This window comes from Piliocolobus tephrosceles, chromosome 19 (assembly GCF_002776525.5).
Source record: "Piliocolobus tephrosceles isolate RC106 chromosome 19, ASM277652v3, whole genome shotgun sequence".
Lineage (NCBI taxonomy): Eukaryota > Metazoa > Chordata > Mammalia > Primates > Cercopithecidae > Piliocolobus > Piliocolobus tephrosceles.
The window spans coordinates 24902419-24917993 of record NC_045452.1 but is presented as its reverse complement, the minus strand read 5'-3'; the positions used below and the strand labels follow the sequence as shown (position 1 = coordinate 24917993).

At 52.7% G+C, this 15575-nt stretch overlaps 1 protein-coding gene across 1 annotated transcript in view; it reads left to right on the top strand.

The window, feature by feature from the left end:
• Nucleotides 1–786, top strand: part of TTLL1 (tubulin tyrosine ligase like 1) — a 21397-nt gene extending 20611 nt beyond the window's left edge. The window contains exon 6 of the mRNA XM_023222237.2: nt 521–786. Coding sequence (XP_023078005.2) covers nt 521–650 — 130 coding nt within the window. The 3' untranslated portion in view covers nt 651–786. The remainder of the gene's footprint in view (nt 1–520) is intronic.
• The last annotated feature ends 14789 nt before the right edge of the window (nt 787–15575 follow it).

The window sequence follows — 15575 nt, the reverse complement described above, 5'->3', positions numbered from 1 at the left end:
GGGGGTGGCGTGGGTCACACTGGCAGAGTCTCTAGCTGAGTGTGCACTGTGGGCCTCTCTGCCCTGGCCTCCCCTGGCCGGTGCTCATGTGCTGCTGCCATCTGGAATGGAGTTAGTCCCCCCAGCCTGCAGGTGCCTTGTGTGAAGCATTTCCAGCCAGGCAGTCTCACCTCTCTACCCCGGCCTGGTTCCGTGTCACCTCATTCATGTTGCCTTTGGAGTCCTTGCCACATTTGACCTGGTGACCTGTATAAAATGTCCGCTTCCGTGGAGAGAGCACGGTCCATAATAACAACTTAACAAGGTTACACACATAGGCACGGTGGCCCTGGGGAGCGTTTGCCGGGCTGCGAAAGCCACCAGGCGGGCTGGAGCCAGGTGGGAGGTGGGCGGGAGCTGGCAGGAGCCAGGGGGCCCCCTCAGGTCGCTTCTCTGGGTGATGTTGCATTTGGCACACAGCAGCCTGGTCTGTTGCCTTTGAAAGAGAGCCTGCCGTGATCCTGGCTCTTTCTGTCTCCAGGTACGATGAAGAACTGGCTCAGGGCGATGGGGCCGACCGGGAGCTGAGAAGTCGTCAGGGCCAGTCTCTGGGGCCCAGAGCAGGCCGATCCAGAGACTCGGGGAGAGCCGTCCTTACCACCTGGAAGTGACTCCCACCCAGACCTTATCAAAACTACTCACTCTACCTGGGCCCCTGCTGAAGCCCTATTTTGAAATTTCCCTTTTCTAGAGCTTTTTTCCTTTCCTAAGCCCTGTAAATAAATGAAGGCACTTCTTTGGAAGGTTCTGTAGTCTGTGTGACTATTGCAAAAGGTACCAATTCATGCGGATGTGTAAAACCCGCTTTTTTTGTTTTTTAATTTTTAACCTAAGCAGAATTTTCGTATTAAAAACTCACTTTTTTGACAGAAAGTAACAGCTTCAGCATGTAATTTGATGTGTCACAGGGTTTTAACATTAAAAAACCTTTACACTAAATTAAAAACAAAACACATCTTACAGACTAGTCCTGCCATGAGAGAGGAATGTATTTAACTGACAGCTCTTTTAGTTCCATTTCTTTTTCCTTGACTGCGATTTTTTTTTTTTTCCTGAGACAGTTTTGCTCTGTCGCCCAGGCTGGAGTGCACTGGCACAATCTCGGCTCGCTGCAACCTCTGCCTCCTGGGTACTAATTCTCCCACCTCAGGCTCCCACATAGCTGGGATTACAGGCACTCGCCACCACACCCGGCTAATTTTTGTATTTTTAGTAGAGATGGGCTTTCACCATGTTGGGCAGGCTGGTCTCGAACTCCTGACCTCAGGTGATCTGCCCACCTCAGCCTCCCAAAGTGCTGGGATTACAGATGTGAGCCACTGTGTCCGGCTTACTTGACTGTGATTTTGAAGAAAACAGGCAACTAGAAATACTCCTTGGTAATTTATCTTTACAAAGGCCTTTGTCTAGGTGATCCCAGGAAGACCTGTATTCTTTTCTTTTTTCTTTTCAGACAGGATCTCGCCCTGTCACCCAGGCTGGAGTGCTGTGGTGCAATCATGGCTCACTGCAGCCTCAACTTCCTGGGCTCAAGTGATCCGCCCAGCTCAGCCTCCCGAGTAGCTGGGACCACAGGCACACATCACCACCCCCAGCTAATTTTTAACATTTTTTTTGTAGAGACAGAGTTTCACCATGTTGGCCAGGCTGGTTTCGAACTCTTGGGCTCAAGCGATCCTCCTGCCTAAGCCTCCCAAAGTGTTGGGATTACAGGCGTGAGCCACCACACCTGGCTTCAGAAAGATCTGTTTCTGCCACTTAAGGTCGTGGATGAGTCTGTAGTAAATTGAAGCAGATGAGTGCAGCCAGGTCCGGCTGTCCCTTTTATGACATCAGCGGCTGGGTTTGCTGCAGGGAAGCGCGTGGGCAACCAGGAGCTGTAAGAGGAGCAATGGCTGCGAGACAGCCTGCACGAGCAGTCTTCTGGTAGCCCAGTGACTTACAGGAGTGTATGGAGAGGACCTGAATCGGCGGGTAGATGGACAGATGCATCTGAGTAATAACACACGAGTTACAGTGCTGTTTCTTTCTTTCTTTCTTTCTTTTTTTGAGGTGGAGTTTCACTCTTGACACCCAGGCTGTAGTGTAATGGCAAGATCTAGGCTCACTGCAACCTCCACCTCCTGGGTTCACACGATTCTCCTGCCTCAGCCTCCCGAGTAGCTGGGATTACAGGCGCCTGCCACCACACCCAACTAATTTTTGTATTTTTAGTGGAGACAGGATTTTACCATGTTGGCCAGGCGGGTCCCAAACTCCTGACCTCAGGTGATCCTCCTGCCTTGGTCTCCCGAAGTGCTGAAATTACAGGCGTGAGCCACCACACCCGGCCGGGAAGGGCCTTTTACTCACGGTCGTATTAACGTGTATTTGCTGAAGCTTCACTCGCTATCTTGAGTTTATCTTTAAAACTTGCCACCTGTTTTTGTTGCGATGCTAGTAACAGGAGTTTGTTCTCCCGAATGGCACCAAGGGTATATGTCCTTCTGATAAGGGTCTTCCCTAACCCTTGCCCAAGCTCTCTCAGTACCCATGCATGGACGTGTGTTAAGTGTACATGCCATATTGTGTGTGTATATTTTACACATATCTAATGACGTTTCACTGCCAATTAGGGAAAAATAGATCTTTTCAACACATATGGTGGACTAGAAAGTGAGAGAAACATAATACAAATGGTACTTGGCTAGATTCCAAATAAACTGCAATTGGTGAACTTTTCAGCCGCTCCGTCTTCATGATCTTATTGGTATGTGCATTGTGTGTGTTCCCTGGTATTTAAGTTTTGTTTTGTTTTGTTTTTTGAGACAGAGTCTCGCTCTGTGGCCCAGCAGGCTGGAGTGCAGTGGCGCGACCTCAGCTCACTGCAACCTCTGCCTCTCGGGTTCGAGTGATTCTCGTGCCTTAGCCTCCCAAGTAGCTGGGATTACAGATATATACCACCATTACTGGCTAATTTTTGTATTTTTTGTAGAGATAGGGCTTCACCATGTTGGCCAGGCTGGTCTTGAACTCCTAACCTTAGGTGATTCGCCTGCCTCAGCCTCCCAGAATGCTGGGAATACAGGTGTGAGCCAATGTGCCCAGCCGTGGCATTTAGTTTTAATGGGTTTGCTGTTGATAGCGGGTGTGGGATGGAGCCCCTGAGTCAGACTTGGCCTTGTGGCCTGGCTCTGCTGTTTATCAGCTGTTTCCCAAGCCTGTCCCCAGGATCATTGCGCCTTTGTTTCCCACTGTGTAAAATGGGGAGTTCTGTGGCCGGGCGCAGTGGCTCACGCCTGTAATCCCAGCACTTTGGGAGGCTGAGGAGGGTGGATCACCTGAGGTCAGGAGTTCGAGACCAGCCTGGCCAACATGGTGAAACCTCTTCTCTACTAAAAATACAAAAATTAGCCTGGAGGCTGAGGCAGGAGAATCTCTTGAACCCAGGAGACAGAGGTTGCGGTGAGCCGAGATTGTGCCAAGCCTGGGCAATAAAAGCGAAACTCCGTCAAAAAAAAAAAAAAGGCCAGGGGGAGTTCTGTTTGCCTCAGAAACAGCCAATGCCACCCCACAGGGACCCTGCCCGCCTGCCTCATGTGAGCCCTCTTAGTGCCCAGGAGGGGGCGTCCTCTGTGTGATTGGCAGCTCCACCTCGGCTCCTACACACAGAGGTGAAAGACACCCTGTTAACCGTTCCCAGCTCTTCCACCGGGTTCTCAGTTTCATTGTTTTGTTTTTGCCTCTCTCTGGGAGAAGGGTGGAGTCCCTGCTTGGGAACGTTGGCCTCTGAGGCTCCCGGGCCACGTAGTCCTAATGCAGGAGTCACACCAAGTGGTTAGTTTGCTGGTGACCCAGTTGCTAGGTGAGGGTGAGGCTGTGCTAAGTGGACTTATGTCATATAGTGACTGTCTCATTAGTGATATCATGTTCTGGGCAGATGTTTCCTCTGAGCACTTCCAGGACACGGGTGGGAAGGGTGCGGTGTTGGCAGCCGGCCTCGGGAGGCTGTCGGGCCAGGAACAGCCCCACTCAGCGCTAGGCTGGGACCGAGCAGTGAGCCCTGCTGGGAGCTGTCCAGGAGCCGTTGCTGTTTTCTTCTCAGCCCCACCCACTTGTTGGGGTGGGTCCCAGGCCAGAAGGTTGCATCCTGTCATCGTTTTCACCAAGTTTGATAGGCTTGGTTTTTCCCAATATAAACCCATCCTCGACTGGGCACAGTGGCTCACGCCTGTAGTCCCAGCACTTTGGGAGGGTGAGGTGAGTGGATCACCTGAGGTCAGGAGTTTGAGACCAGCCTGGCCAACATGGTGAAACCCCCATCTCTACTAAAAATACAAAAATTAACTGGGCGTGGTGGTTCATGCCTGTAATCCCACCTACATGGGAGGCTGAGACAGAAGAATCACTTGAACCCAGGAGGCGGAGGTTGCAGTGAGCCCAGATCGCACCACTGCACTCCAGCCTGGACAATGGAGCAAGACTCCATCTCAAACAAAATAAAACAAAAAACAAAACAAAACCACCATCCTTCACCTCCTTTGCGCACGGGCTGCTCCCCGAGTATTAGTGAGGGCCTGGTGACAAACTTCTCACTGTCTCCCTTTTCCTCCTCTGCCTCCCACCTGGACTCCCGGGGAGACCCCACCAGTCTGGGCCCGCATCTGGTTGCGCTCCACTAGCTGCTGGGACTTTGCTCACAGGGGCCATTTCCCCTCCACACAGTGGTTCTTCAGGGCACTCCATAAAGCCTCCTACGCTTGCCGCCCATTGGCCTGTTGGCTCACACTGCCACACACCACATCCACCAGCGCCAAACCCACACAACTCCTCTCTGAGTCCCCCCGGGGGCCAGCGCACTCTCCACCCTCCCCTCTGGAGCCATTCCCAGCTGTGCTGCAGCTGCCTGGCCCACTCCCCGCAGCAGCCCTGCAGCCCCTGTGGTCTGGGAAGGCCAAGGTCTCCTGCAGGGCCCTGCCTGCCGGTAACGCACAGCGTCTGTAGCTGCTCAGCGACCGGGCACCCTCAGGCTGTTTGTGTGTCACCTGATGTGAACTGTACCCCAGCGGAGGGCCCTGGGGCACGTGAGGACCCTTTCTGAGCAGGCGGAAGCATATCCACCTTTGATTCCAGTCCCTCATTGTGGAAGATGAGGGATTTTGATCTTCACTGATTTGCCCCAGCCTGAACCATATTAGATCTCACACCCTGTGAACAATGGCAGCCTCCTGCTTTTGTCCTGAGAAGCATTAGGAGCGCTCCTCCAGTGACAGACGCAAACCCACCTCATTCATGCTCCTGCCCAGCCGCTGGTGCTCTGTCAGCAGGAACAAGTCTACGGGTCCACGGCATCCCTTCAGGCCAAGGCCCACCCTGCCTGCCACTTGGCCAACTTTCCCCCCGACCCCTGGTTTAACTCACCTGCTCTCCCCTCCCCACCCCTCCCTTCCCTTCCCTTCCCTCCTTTCTTTTCTTTTTTTTCTTTTCTTTTTGAGATGGAGTCTCACTCTGTTGCCCAGGCTAGTGGCGCGATCTCGGCTCACAGCAATCTTTGCCTCCTGGGTTCAAGTGATTGTCACGCCTCAACCTCCCAAGTAGCTGGGATTACAGGCATGTGCCACCATGCCCGGCCGGTTTTGTTTTGTTTTGAGATGGAGTCTCGCTCTGTCACCTAGGCTGGAGTGCAGTGGCATGATCTTAGCTCACTACAAGCTCCGCCTCCCAGGTTCATGCCATTCTCCTGCCTCAGCCTCCTGAGTACCTGGGACTACAAGCGCCTACCACCATGCCTGGCTAATTTTTTGTGTTTTTAGCAGAGATGGGGTTTCACCATATTAGCCAGGATGGTCTCAATCTCCTGAACTCATGATCCGCCCGCCTCAGCCTCCCAAAGTGCTGGGATTACAGGCGTGAGCCACTGCGCCCAACCTAGTTTTGTATTTTTAGTAGAGACGGGGTTTCACCATGTTGGCCAGGCTGTTCTTGAACTCCAGACCTCAAGTGATCTGCTGTCCTCCACCTCCCAAAGTGCTGGGATTACACGCATGAGCCACCGTGCCCAGCTTCCAGCCAAATGTTTTTGAGCGATGGCATTAGTGTTCTTAGAGATGTGCCTCTGGGGCAGATCAGAGGATGACGGAGCTGGTGAGAGGCTGGAGGGGGATCTGGCAGTGCAGACCAGAATGTGAACTCAGTCTGGGCCCTGGACACGGGAGGAGGGGAGTTGCGCACAGGGAGCCTGCACACCGGGTGGAGGGGGACCTGCAGAGATGAGCAGTTCTCAGTGGCCCAGTAGGGGGCGTGTGTTAAACGGGGTTTGAGCCCTGAAAATAGAAGGAGGTAAACTGCAAAGCTACAGTAACAAAAGTGCTTTTCAGGAGCTGTTCAGAGAGGCCAGGCTACTCATGGTTATGAATAATGCTGCCTCGAGGCCATGGCTGAATAGCAAGAACGTCACCGGGTAGCTTCTCTTCCTGCACCTTGTACTAGTTAAAATGAAATCAGAACTTTCTTTTTGGTTTTTGAGACGGAGTCTTGCTCTGTTGCCCAGGCTGGAGTGCAATGGCGTCATCTCGGTTCACAGCAACTTCCACCTCCCGGGTTCCAGCGATTCTCCTGTCTCAGCCGGGATTACAGGCGCCCGCCAACACACCCGGCAAAATAATCTTTGTATTTTTAGTAGAGAGGGTTTCACCATCTTGGCCAGGCTGGTCTTGAACTCCTGACCTTGTGATCCACCTGCGTCGGCCTCCCAAAGTGCTGGGATTACAGGCGTGAGCCACCGTGCCCAGCCTGATAGCTCTTTTTTTTTGAGACAGGGTCTCACTCTGTTGTCCAGGCTGGAGTGCAGTGGTATGATCACAGCTCACTGCAGCCTTGACCTCCTGGGGTGATCCTCCCACCTCAGCCTCCCAAGTAGCTGGGATTACAGGTGCATGCCACCACACTCTGCTAATTTTTATTTTATTTTATTTTTTGAAACAGAGTCTTACTCTGTCACCCAGGCTGGAGTGCAATGCTGTGGTCTTGGCTCACTGCAACTTCTGCCTTCTGGGTTCAAGCGATTCTCCTGCCTCAGCCTCCTAAGTAGTTGGGATTACAGGCACGTGCCACCACATGTGGCTAACTTTTGTATTTTTAGTAGAGACAGGGTTTCACTATGTTGGCCAAGCTGGTCTCGAACTCCTGACCTGTCTCAGCCTCCCAAAGTGCTGGGATTACAGGCATGAGCCACTGTGCCCAGCTGCTAATTTTTTATTTTTTGTGCAGTGACAGCATCTCACCATGTTGCCCAGGCTGGTCTTGAACTCCTGGCCTCAAGCAATTAGCCTGCCTTGACCTCCCAAAGTGCTGGGATTATAAATGTGAACCACTGCTCCCCTGAAGTGGTATCTCATTATGGTTTTGATTTGCATTTTTTTCTGACAGCTAATGATGTTGAGTATCTTTTCATATGCTTATTGGCCATTTGTATACCTTCGTGGGAGAAACTGTTTTGATATTTATTTTTTATTTTTCTTGAGACAGGGTCTTACTCCATCACCTAGGCTGGAGTGCAGTGGCACAATCACAGCTCACTGCAGCCTCAAACTTCCAGGCTTAGCTGATCCTCCCACTTCAGCCTCCTGAGTAGCTAGAACTACAGGCATGTGCCACCATGCCTGGCTAATTTTTTTGTTTTTTTTGTAGAGATGGGGTTTCGCCATGTTGCCCAGGCTGGTTTCAAACTCCTGAGTTCAGCCGGGCGTGGCGGCTCACACCTGTAATCCCAGCACTTTGGGAGCCCGAGGTAGGCAGATCGCGAGATCGAGACCATCTTGGCTAACACGGTGAAACCCCATCTCTACTAAAAACACAAAAAATTAGCTGGGCGTGGTGGCAGGCGCCTGTAGTTCCAGCTACTCAGGAGGCTGAGGCAGGAGAATGGCGTGAACCCGGGAGGTGGAGCTTGCAGTGAGCCGAGATTGCGCCACTGCACTCCAGCCTGGGCAACAGAGTGAGGCTCCGTCTAAAAAAACAAAAACAAAACAAAAAACAAACAAACTCCTGGGCTCGCATGATCCGCCCACCTTGACCTCCCATAGGATTACAGGCAGGAGCCACCATGCCCAGCCGCATTTTTAAAGGGGTGATTTTTGTGCTGCTCATAGGAAATAATGACTCCTCTCTAATTCTGTGGTTTCAAGAAGGCATCATTGCCTCTTCCATGAAGCCTTTCCTGGTGACTCTAGTCTCCACTGGTCTCTTCTTTCGCTTCTATTTTATTATTATTTAAAAAAATAGTAGAGATGGGGGTCTTGTTATGTTGCCCAGGGTGGTCTGTAACTCCTGGGCTCCAGTGATCCTCTCATCTCAGCCTCCCAAAGAGCTGGGATTACAGGTATGAGTCACCACGCCCAACCTCTCTTGCATTTTAAAGCATAAATCAGATTCTATCAGAGCCCTAATGCCCTCCAAAGGCCTCCCCTGAAACATAAATAAACTCAAGTTCCTCGCCTCTCTGGCCTCCCCCTCCACCCCCTCCCTTCTGCCCTTGCTGGTTTTGCTGGAGACACAGCAATCTTCAAGCGCCATGCCCCTCCCTGCCTCAGGGCCTTTGCATGGCAGGCCCCTCTACTAGAATTCTCTTCCCACATCTCTGCAGGCCTTTCATCACTTGGAGCAGCCTTTCCTGTCTTCCACCTTCCCAAAGAGGCTCTCCTTTTTTTTTTTTTTTTTTTTTTTTTTTTTCTCGAGCCTCACTCGTCACCCAGGCTGGAGTACAGTGGCATGATCTTGGCTCACTGCAACCTCTGCCTCCCGGGTTCAAGCAATTCTCCTGTCTTAGCCTCCTGAGGAGCTGGGATTATAGGCACCCACCACCATGCCCGGCTAATTTTTGTGTTTTTAGTAGAGATGGGGTTTTACCATGTTGGTCAGGCTGGTCTCAAACTCCTGACCTCAGGTGATCCACCTGCCCTCAGCCTCCCAAAGTGCTGGGATTGCAGGCGTCAGCCACCATGTCTGGTCCAGAGAGGCTCTCCTGGTGGTCCCTCTAGCCCCACTTTCTTACCACCTTCTTCCGTTTTCTCCAAAGCACTTATATCGCTGAGATGATCCAGGTCAGGCATGTGCCTCTGTGCTTTCTCCGTGGCACAGCCTCCAGGTCCGCATGCCCCTGCCTGGTCCCAGCCTGACACTCTTGCAGCACTGATAGGTGATGGCTGAACGACTGTGGGAACCAGGCCATCTACTCATGTGGGATGGTCCTTGCCCTCCTGCTGTGTCGCTTCTATTGCCTGAGTCTTCGCTATCCATCCCCAGGCTGAGATAAGGAGGAACTGGAGGGCAAGGGCCGAGTTCTGTTCTCCATGCTCAGGCAACGCTGGTCACTTGTCAAAGTGTTTATGGACAATGTCAGAGCAGCAAAAACAGAGAGAGAGCAGCTGGCGGGCGAGGGATGATTGAGAAATCAAAGACATTTAGTCTCAAGAAGGAATGAGTGGCAGGGCGCGGTGGCTCACGCCTGTAATCCCAGCACTTTGGGAGGCCGAGGTGGGCGGATCACGAGGTCAGGAGATGGAGACCATCCTGGCTAACATGGTGAAACCTCGTCTCTACCAAAAAATACAAAAAACTAGCCGGGCGAGGTGGCGGGCGCCTGTAGTCCCCGCTACTGGGGAGGCTGAGGCAGGAGAATGGCGTAAACCCGGGAGGCGGAGCTTGCAGTGAGCTGAGATCCGGCCACTGCACTCTAGCCTGGGCGACAACGAAACTCCGTCTCAAAAAAAAAAAAAAAGGGCTAATCTCGGCTAGTTGCGAGGGTTCATGCCTATGATCCTAACACTCTGGGAGGCCAAGGCGGGTGGATCACTTGAGGTTAGGAGTTCAAGAAGAGCCTGACCAAGATGGAGAAACCCCATCCGTCTCTACTAAAAATACAAAATTAGTCAGGTGTGGTGGCCCATGCCTGTAATCCGAACTACTTGGGAGGCTGAGGCAGGAGAATCGCTTGAACCCGGGAGGCAGAGGTGGTGAACCAGGATCACACCATTGCACTCCAGCCTGGGCAATAAGAGCGAAACTCCATCTAAAAAAAAACAAAACAACAACCAAAAAAACACTAATCTCGAATTCCTGGACTCAAGCGAATCCTCGGCCACTTCAACCTCCCAACATACCGAGATTACAGGCATGAGCTACCATGCTCAGCCGAATGTTAGGGGCGGGGGGATGGCTCCATTAACAGTGCCTGGGTATAGCATGGTTCATTTTGTGAGGTAATGAGTCTCCCATCAAGGGCAAGTTCAAGCAGAGGCCGGATTCCCCCCAGGGGGTGCGTAGAAGGGACACATGGAAAAGATGGCCTTGTGCCTCTAAGTGCCCTCAGCTGAAGGCCATGTGTTGCACTGACCCAGCTTTCAGGGGAGACCCAGATTTTGCCCTGGGACTTCTGGGACAGGGAAAGACAGCACCAGCCTGGGAACTGAACATCATGGAGAAGCCAGGGCGAGGACAGGCCGAGCTCCGTGGCCCTGAGAAGGAATTTCTGCTCACTTGTTGTTTTGTTGACTGTTTCTCCCCACTGAGCAGGGCTGCCCCATGAGGGCAGGAGCTTGTCATCACAGTCCCCTCAGTAGCCCCAGTGTGCAGAACGGCGCTAGACACCTCCAGCTAAAAAGCCTGAGCTCTGGAATTAGGAGTCTGTGGAGGCACTCCCTGCCCACCTAACTGGCTGTGTGAGCTCAGGTTGGCTCCTTCACCTCTCTGAGTATATTTCCTTGCAGATGGTGACATGAGGGTAATAGCTATTCCTACCTCCCAGGTGACCAAGTTTGCACACCTGTGCCTGGGTCTGGTTGCTTTCCTGCTATTGTTAGCAGCCATGAAGGCATACCTGCCATTGGGTGCTGCCCCTCCCCTCCCATGGTTTCCTGGGCAGGCAGTTTTCAGACCCTGCCCACCACCTGCTGGCTTGTGGGGAAGAACAGCCCAGCTGGTGGAGCTGGAACATGGGCCAGTGCCAAGGGAGGGTGAGCTTGGGGCTGGCAGAACCCTGGGCTGGAAGAAGGCTGAGTCACAGCCATAAGGTCAGGGGTGTGTTGTGGTGATAGGACATCCACTTCCAGCCTGGAGGGTGCCATGTCTCACATTTGGCACATTTGGGCAAGTGAGCCCAAGCAGAAAGGCTTTGGGAAAGAAAGGAGACAGGAGGGTAGCTGGAAAATTTTGACTAACAGCTGTCCAGGAATCCCTTCATCATGGGAGAGTCCTTGGGGTATCAGCCCCCAATCTACACCTGGCTCGGCCCCATCACTCGGCCTGGAGTGGCCTTCCCAACTACAGGCACTGAACCTTCAGGCGTCCCTGTGCTCCTCACCATCTTGCCCCAGAGCCACAGCTCATGCCATACCTGTTTCCGGTATGTGTGTCCCCTCCCCTTTCCCTCACCTGCTGAACTCCTGCTCGATCCACCCAATTAAAACACATTTCCAGCCAGGCGCGGTGGCTCACGCCTGTAATCCCAGCACTTTGGGAGGCTGAGGCGGGCGGCTCACGAGGTCAGGAGATCGAGACCATCCTGGCTAACATGGTGAAACCCCCGTCTCTACTAAAAATACAAAAAAATTAGCTGGGTGTGGTGGCAGGCGCCTGTGGTCCCAGCTACTTGGGAGGCTGAGGTAGGAGAATAGCATGAACCCGGGAGGCAGAGCCTGCAGTGAGCCGAGATCGCACCACTGCAGTCCAGCCTGGGTAACAAAGCGAGACTCCGTCTCAAAAACAAAAACAAAACAAACATTTCCCTGAGGCTTTCAGCCATCTTCTGACGTAGCCCCTGCCACTGTCCTCTGCCTGCCCTTGACATTTCAGGCTTTGAATAGCACCCAGGCTGGATAGGCCAGCCTGGCCAACAGGGTGAAACTCTGTCTCTACAAAAAAATAGAAAAATTAGCCCGATGTGGCAGTGTGTGCCTGTAGTCCCAGCTACTTGAGGGGCTGGGGAGGGAGGATTGCTTTAGTCCAGGTGTTCCAGGCTGCAGTGAGCCAAGATCGCACCCCTGCACTCCAGCCTGGGTGATAGAGCAAGAACCTGGCTCAAAAAAAGAAAAGAACTATTAAGCTGTGAAAAGACATGGAGGAGGCTGGGCGCTGTGGCTCATGCCTGTGATCCTGGCACTTTGGGAGTGCAAGGCAAGCCGATGACTTGAGGTCAGGGGTTCGCGACCAGCCTGGCCAACATGGTAAAACACCGTCTCTACTAAAAATACAAAAATTAGGCTGGGTGTGGTGGCTCACGCCTGTAATTCCAGCACTTTGGAAGGCTGAGGCAGGCCAATCATTTGAGGTAAGGGGTTCGAGACCAGCCTGGCCAACATGGTAAAACCCCATCTCTACTAAAAATACAAAAATTAGGCCGGGCACGGTGGTCTACGCCTGTAATCCCAGCACTTTGGGAGCCCCAGGTGGGCAAATCACCTGAGGTCAGGAGTTTGAGACCAGCCTGGCCAACATGGCGAAAACCCATCTCTACTAAAAGTATAAAAATGAGCCGGGTGTGGTGGTAGGCGCCTGTAATCCCAGCTACTCAGGAGGCTGAGGCAGGAGAATCGCTTGAACCCAGGAGGCGGAGGTTGCAGTGAGCTGAGATGGTGCCACTGCACTCCAGCCTCGGCGATAGAGAGAGATTGAGTCTCAAAAAGAAAGGAAAAGACATGGAGGAAACTTAAATGCATATCACCCAGTGAAAGAAGCAAGTTGAAAAGCTACGAATACTATGATTCCAACTCTGGGACATTTTGGAAAAGGCAAAACTATGGAGATGGTAAAAAGATTGGTGGTTGCCAGGGGCTTGGGAGTGAAGAGGGAGATATGAAAACATGAGGCACAGGGGACTTTTAGGGTAGTTAAACTACTATGTATGATGTAGTTACACATGGATCAAAACTCACAAACTATACAACACAAACAATGAACCCTAATGTAAACGGTGGATTTGAATTCATAATAATGTGTCAATATTGGCTCATCAATTGTAAAGGTACCACCCTAATATAGCATATAAAGAATACGGGGTGGCCGGGTGTGGTCACTCACGCCTGTAATCCAGGCACTTTGGGAGGCCTAGGTGGGCGGATCATTTGAGGTGAGGAGTTCGAGACCAGCCTGACCAACATGGTGAAACATCCCCTCTCCACTAAAAATACAAAAAGTAGGCCGGGCGCGGTGGCTCAAGCCTGTAATCCCAGCACTTTGGGAGGTCGAGACGGGCGGATCACGAGGTCAGGAGATCGAGACCATCCTGGCTAACACGGTGAAACCCCGTCTCTACTAAAAAATACAAAAACTAGCCGGGCGAGGTGGCGGGCGCCTGTAGTCCCAGCTACTTGGGAGGCTGAGGCAGGAGAATGGCGTAAACCCGGGAGGTGGAGCTTGCAGTGAGCTGAGATCCGGCCACTGCACTCCAGCCTGGGCGACAGAGCGAGACTCCGTCTCAAAAAAAAAAAAAAAAAAAATACAAAAAGTAGCTGGGTGCCATGGTGCATGCCTGTAATCATAGCTACTCGGGAGGCTGAGGCAGGAGAATCACTTGAACTTGGAAGGTGGAGGTTGCAGTGAACCGAGATTGCACCACTGCACTCCAGCCTGGGCGGCAGAGTGAGACTCCATCTCAAAAAAAAACAAAAAAAGCAAAGCTACCTAACTGCAGTTTGACAAAGACAGCAGGTCATGGGGTGCCTTTGCTCCTCAGAAAGGGGTGCTGCGTTTAGGGATCTCCAGGAAGGAGCACCATCTGCCAGATGGGCATGCTGGCAGGTGGTGGGAGCTGCAGGAACCGAAGCACAGAGACGGAGAGGGCATGGGGGCTCAGTGGGCAAGGGTATCACAGAGCAAGCCCTGGAAACATGCTGCAGACATCCAGCCTGGCTCCAAGGCTAGTGCTCGTGGGTGTGAGAAGGGTATGACTTTGAAGCCACACGAGAGCTACATGACCTTTATCTCTTTGAGTCTCAGTTTCCCTGACTGCAAAGTGGGGAGATTGTGAGGAAACCTGAGGTGCCGTGTATAAAACACTGAGCATGCGGCCGGCCACTGTGGAGGGAATTATTTGGGTGGCAGTCACTGGGACCCTCCCTGCGTGCCCAGTTCAGGGTTTGCCCCCATGGGCAATTGACTAACCCACCAGCTGTGCAAATGAGTGGTGGGTGGCTGTGTCACAGGCCTGGTCCTAGCCTGGCTGCCCACTGTCTGGGCACACAGCAGGAATGCCGTGACCTGTAATTAACCCAGGCCGGGCTTGGCAGGGAGGCAGGCTCTCCCCGGTGCCCACATGATACTGCCATCAGCCTTAATGAGTGCACGTGCCGCAATCTGAAACCTGAGCCAGGGGCTGGAACCAGTTGCACAGAGAATAGAATTGTCACAACAGGAAGGGTGTGTTCAGAGCCTGCTAGAGGAGCGGCAGGAGGGCGCCTGGGCCTGCTGTCCCACACCTCATGCCACCCAGAGGCTGCCAGGACCCCAAAGCCTAGAGAATGGCTGCTGGGAGAGTGCCCAGGGCTGGGTACTTGATTCAGGCCCTTTCGGCCTCCTGACCTTAGTCTTTTTTTGGGAGGCGGGGACAGAGTCCTGCTCTGTTGCCCAAGCTGGAGTGCAGTGGCACAATCTTGGCTCACTGCAACCTCCGCCTCCCAGGTTCACGCCATTCTCCTGCCTCAGCCTCCTGAGTAGCTGGGACTGCAGGTGCCCACCGCCCCTCCTAATTTTTTTTTGTATTTTTAGTAGAGACGGGGTTTCACCACGTTAGCTAGGATGGTCTTCCTCTCCTGACCTCATGATCTGCCTGCCTCGGCCTCCCAAAGCGCTGGGATTACAGGCGCAGGCCACTGCACCTGGCCTGAAAACAACCTCTTAGAAAGGTTTAAGACCAAGGTCAGTCTCAAAAAAAAAAAAAATTGTTTTCCCACGGTCTTCAGGAATATGCCTGTGCTCCAGTCCTTTGCTCCCAGTGTCCACAGCACCTTTCCTTCCACTGTGCCCTGCCTTTCTTCAGGACCTGCTCAAACTCCTCCTCCCAGAAACCTCCCAGGGCCCGCTCTGCACGGCTCCAGTCCCTCTAGAACACTGCTCACGACCTCTCCTCTGGCCCCCTATCTAGCACGAGTTGCTTGAAGGTGGGGAGTAGTTTTCCTTCATGCCCAGCATGGTAGCTCACGTCATGTACCCACTGAATTTAAGGGAGAGATGGGGTTGGTAAAGAATACTGGAGCAGAACCCGGCGTGGTGGCTTGGCCTGTAATTCCAGCACTTTGGGAGGTTGAAGTGGGCAGATCACTCGAGGTCAGGAGTTCGAGACCAGCCTGGCCAACATGGTGAAACCCCGTCTCTACCAAAAATATAAAAAATGAGCCAGGCGTGGTGGCCGGCACCTGTAACCCCAGCTACCCAGGAGGCTGAAGCAGGAGAATCACTTGAATCCAGGAGGTAGAGGTTGCAGTGAGCTGAGATTGCGCCACTGCACTCTAGCCTGGGTGACAGGGAGAGACTCTGTCTCAAAAAAAAAAAAAAAAAAAAAAAAA